General features: G+C 52.9%; 1 protein-coding gene across 2 annotated transcripts in view; it reads left to right on the top strand.

The window, feature by feature from the left end:
• Window positions 1–6: 6 nt before the first annotated feature.
• LOC109518071 (prospero homeobox protein 1) overlaps window positions 7–4,732 on the top strand; it is a 32,976-nt gene continuing 28,250 nt past the window's right edge. The window contains exons 1-2 of one of the 2 annotated variants that reach the window (XM_019873687.1): window positions 7–489; window positions 2,578–4,649. In XM_019873687.1, the coding sequence (XP_019729246.1) occupies window positions 2,649–4,649 (2,001 nt within the window). In that variant the 5' untranslated portion in view covers window positions 7–489; window positions 2,578–2,648. The other variant, XM_019873686.1, reaches the window with a different exon arrangement.

Below are 4,732 nucleotides of genomic sequence, written 5' to 3'. Positions count from 1 at the left end.
GGGGAGTTGGTCGTCTCTTATTGGTGGCTTGCCACGGTTACATCACGCCCCGTCGCCCGTGACGCTCGCACGTCTTCCGGCTTCCTTCAGCCGCGTCTTCAAGTGAATCTTTTTTAGTGGCCGGGGAGGAGCGCACCGCTGCATCCAGTCCTCCTGGTCCATCCAGACAAAACAGACGCGCGCTCGCACTCTCCTTTTCTCGCAGTTACCACACACACCGCTCGCAATTTGGGCGTCCGGCAAGAGGGGAAGGCAGCCAAAAGAGCTCCTCGCATCTTCCGACAGTCGCTTTTTTTTTCGCGTGCATGTGTTCTTGTTAGTTGTCGTTTCTTTTCATTCCTGCCATCCGAGCATCCAGGCACAAGCGGTGATCTTGTCTATCTTTTTGTCGTGGAGCGTGTCAGTGTGATTTTTTTTTTTTTTTTGGTAACCCCCCCCTCCGCCTCTTCCTCCTCCTCTTCGTCGTCATCATCATCATCATCTGCGGGGGTAAGTAACCTTGTCGTCGGATACCTCCCCTCTCGGTGAGCGCCGGTGGGCGGTCAGGGGGGAAAAAAAAAACAAAAACAAAAAAAAGAAACGCACATGAAAAAAACAACGATTTAACTATCATTAACGCAGTCCAAATAGCCCCCCCGGAGGGAAATAATGGTCGTTTTCGTTACTTTTGGGAAAATTTGCTGCCAAAGTTTTGCGGTGCTTTTTTCGGTGAGGATGAAGTTTCAGATTCGGGAAAGTTGAAAGTAAGTTCATGTGCTGGAAAAGTCGGTTTCGATGGCGTGTGTGTGTGTGTGTGTGCGTGTGTGTGTGTGTGTGTGTGTGTGGGTGTGTGTGTTTCAATCGGGCACGATTTTCCTCCTCATAATACAAATACAAGACCCAGCTTTCAAACTGCCGCACGTCCACTTCAAATTGTTGCTGCTGCGGTTGTTGTAGATGGTGGCCTGTCACTTTCATTTAGTTATTATATTTTAGAATCGTTTTTATTTTATTTGTAATTATTCTTATTATTATTTATGGAGTACTACACCTTGAGGTTTAAATTGTATTGTATTCCACCATGTTTTTTTGTGGATAGGAAAGGGAAATTTATTGAGCATACGGAGTGTGTGTGTGTGTGTGTGTGTGTTTTGTGGTAGACAGGTGCTGGCTCCCAAAAGACAGGTGCGAGTGCCGGTGACTATTTCCAGCTCCATTGTCAAGGTTCCTGGTGATCAAGTTTTCCCCCCCCCCCTTGTTTTCTTTTTGTTGCGTCTAAAGAGAAGCTTCATCTCCTGTCCGAGATCTAAATAATACTCATGGCAAGCGATACTGAAGGCCTAATGAATTAAAAAAAAAAAAAAAAAGAAAACAAAGAGTCAAATTCTTCCTTCGGCAGCATCATTTCTTTGAAATTCTTCTGGCATCAGTGAAAACCTAATTTCTTGTTGTTGTTTTTATTCATCTGAGGTGTGTGTATTCATCAATTTGGCTCCCAAAATCTAAGTAGATGATGCGGCTTTTCAGAAAGTATGTTTGAAAAAAAATATTTTGAAGAAGTGCAAAATGTTGGTAATTCACTGCCTGAACACTCAAGTTTTGTTAACTTGACATTGGAAATTGCAAATTGAGTGCTGAAACTTGGTCGGAATTTTCACCTTCTTATTCTCAAAATTTGAAATTGGCAACCGACTGTGCCAGTAAACTGGAACGCGTTCCCCAAAATTATCCAACATTCTCACAGCATTTTCCTGAATGTATTTAAAATACTCGTCGATTTTTCTATTGATCACCTCGACACCGGCGACCACTTCTGCTTTTGGGCGTTTTTTTTTTTCTTTCCAAAGAGCGTTTTAAGTCGCAGTTTGACCGGTGTGACCTATTCGGTTGAGCAGAATTAAGTGCCCTTGCCAGATGAAAAGGCAACCAAAAAAAAACCCCCCGAAAAAGCAAAGCGCCGTGAGCTCGCGTAGGGACCAAAATCAATTGGCCTATTTTGCTTTTCTTCTCCAAGCCATTGTTTCCTATAGCCGATGTGGCTTGCTTATTGATCCACGCGGACGGGACACTACGAGTTTTGGAAGGCGAATATTTCAGTCACCGGGATGATCAGCAGCGCGTTCTCTGGCGCAGATCATCTTAACCCCGTTTAATGTGCCCCATCCAATTAATAGCGCCCATGTTCTCACACACACACACACACACACACACACACACACACACACACACACACGCACGACACAAACGTGGAAATGAGGACAAGTGCTTAAGTCATTATCATAATTTTCTGCTGCTTTGTGTTGCGTGGGAACTGGTTCAGTGTCACGCGCCGTGCGACGGGACAGGGAGAAAATGTAGGACTTTGCCCCTGTAATGTCGAGGCGAAGGCCTAATTCTGACGCCTGTTTCCCATAACCCCCTCTGTAGGTGGTCAAATTGTCCCAGGAGGAACACTTGCCGCTTGCGGTCCGTATGCGCTTTGTAACCCAAGCGTGTAAGGCTGCAAACTTCTTCTGTGATCAATCTATTTTGTTTTTTCGCCCCCCCCCCTCACCCGTCACGCTAATTTACGTGTATTTGATCCCGTCCCCTCCGCAGGTGCTCAGAGCCTATACTCCCAGAGACACGTGCGGTTTTTGTGGGATATGGCCCAATAGCAGCAGCCCGTGATGCCGGACCATGACAGCGACTCCCTCCTGAACAGACAGACCAAGCGAAGACGTGTGGACATCGGTGTGAAGAGGACCGTGGGCAGCGCCGCCTCTGCCGCAGCGACAGCGACCACTGATAACATTGCGCGTGCCAAAGCAGCCATTTTTAGTGCCATGAACTCTCTGAGCGCTCACTCTCACCACGGATCAGACGCCGACCCCATGGAGTGCTCTGTAGTGCAGCCGCACGGGGGGCCTGGCGTGGTGTCAGCCGGGGACAGCGAGTCAAAGTCCAACGTGCTGCGGAAGCTGCTGAAGCGGGCCAACTCGTACGAGGACGCCATGATGCCCTTCCCCGGCACCACCATTATCTCCCAGTTGCTCAAGAACAACTTGGCGAAAAACGGCGGAGGGCCAGAAAGAGGGGATCGAGGCGACCACGGCTTCCCCGGGTCAGGGCTCTCCAATACGAGCTCAGACGCTCCCCAGGAGGACGCCTGCAGCAACTCTTCGCAAGAAAGCACACCTCAGGAATGCCTGTCGCCCTTCGGCCGGCCCCCCGGCCTGGCCGCGTTCGACATGGAGCGTCTGAACGACGAGCACCTGCGCGCCAAGCGCGCCCGCGTGGAAAACATCATTCGAGGCATGAGCCACTCCCCCAGCGTTCTGGTGCCGCCACCGAATCGCCACGAGCGCGACCACGACATGGACGGCGAGCGGGAAATGGATCTGGAGTGCCCGCCCCCTCGGTCCCAGCACCAGGGCCCTGGCAGCCCGCGAGCGGGTGAGGGGTGCGGAGGCGGCAGCCGGGAGAATAAGCGCAAGCAGCGTCTGCCGCAGCAGCAGCAACAGAGTTTCACCCAGCTGGTGTGCCAGAGGAAAGAGCAGAAGCAGGAGGAGCGGCGACAGCTCAAGCTCCAGCTGGAGGACATGCAGAAGCAGCTCCGCCAACTCCAGGAGAAATTCTTCCAGATCTACGACTCCACCGATGACTCGGAGCACAACGACCTGCATCACGACCTGCACAATGACATCGGCAACCTGTCCGAAGACAGCCCGGTGAGGTCCGACCACGGCGCCGACGACCAGGGCGCCGACGACCGAGGGGGCGACGACTTGCGCTCCGATAATGAGATGTCTGACCTGGATCCGGGTCATTTCCTGGATCGGGCACGGGCCTTGCTTCAAGACCAGTCTCTACTGAGGGACGGGGACAAAACGAGGAGAGATGGAAATGGGCGGAGCAAAGGGCAGGGAAGCCTGAGCACCTCCATGCACGCCGAAGGGAAACAGCTGGCGGAAACGCTCAAGCAGGAACTCAACTCGGCGATGACGCAAGTGGTGGACACCGTCGTCAAGGTGTTTGCCAAGCCCCCACGTCCCACCCCCCAGCAGGCATTCCCCCCACTTTCTTTACCCCCCGAAAGGTTCTCGACTGCGGTCAACGGGGACAACCCCAACTTCCACACTGCCAACCAGAGGCTGCAGTGCTTCGGCGACGTCATCATTCCAAATCCGCTCGACTCCTTCGGCGGCATTCCAGGGATTCCAGGCGCAGTGAACGACCAAACCGAGGCCCTGCCGTTAGTTGTAAGGAAGACGCCAAGCGAGCATCACCACCACCATCACCAATCGTCCGCCGTGGGCGCCCACGGCGGTCACCACCACCCGTCTCTTCACCCTTCCTCGCTCTCCGCCACAATGGGGTTCAGCCCACCCTCCTTCAGGCACCCCTTCCCCCTGCCTCTGATGGGTTACCCCTTCCAGAGTCCCCTGGGCCCACCCACAGGTGGCTACCCGAGCAAGGAGCGCTCCTCGCCAGATTCCATGGACCTGTCCCGGGAGACCACAAGCCTGAGGACCAAGATGGCATCCGGTCACCACCTGGGCCACCACCATCGTTCGTGTTCTCCGGCGCACCCCGGCAGCACGGCGGAGGGACTCTCCTTGTCGCTCATCAAATCCGAGTGCGGCGACCTGCAGGACATGTCTGACATCTCGCCTTACTCGGGCAGCAACGTATCCTTTCAAAAAAAAAAAAAAAACCCAAAAAACAAAACATTGGACTGACACAATAAAAAGGGGGCCCCCCCAGCCCCCGG

This window comes from Hippocampus comes, unplaced genomic scaffold (assembly GCF_001891065.2).
Source record: "Hippocampus comes isolate QL1 unplaced genomic scaffold, H_comes_QL1_v1.1 scaffold126, whole genome shotgun sequence".
Taxonomy (NCBI): Eukaryota; Metazoa; Chordata; class Actinopteri; order Syngnathiformes; family Syngnathidae; genus Hippocampus; species Hippocampus comes.
This window is presented reverse-complemented; position numbering and strand designations above follow the sequence as displayed.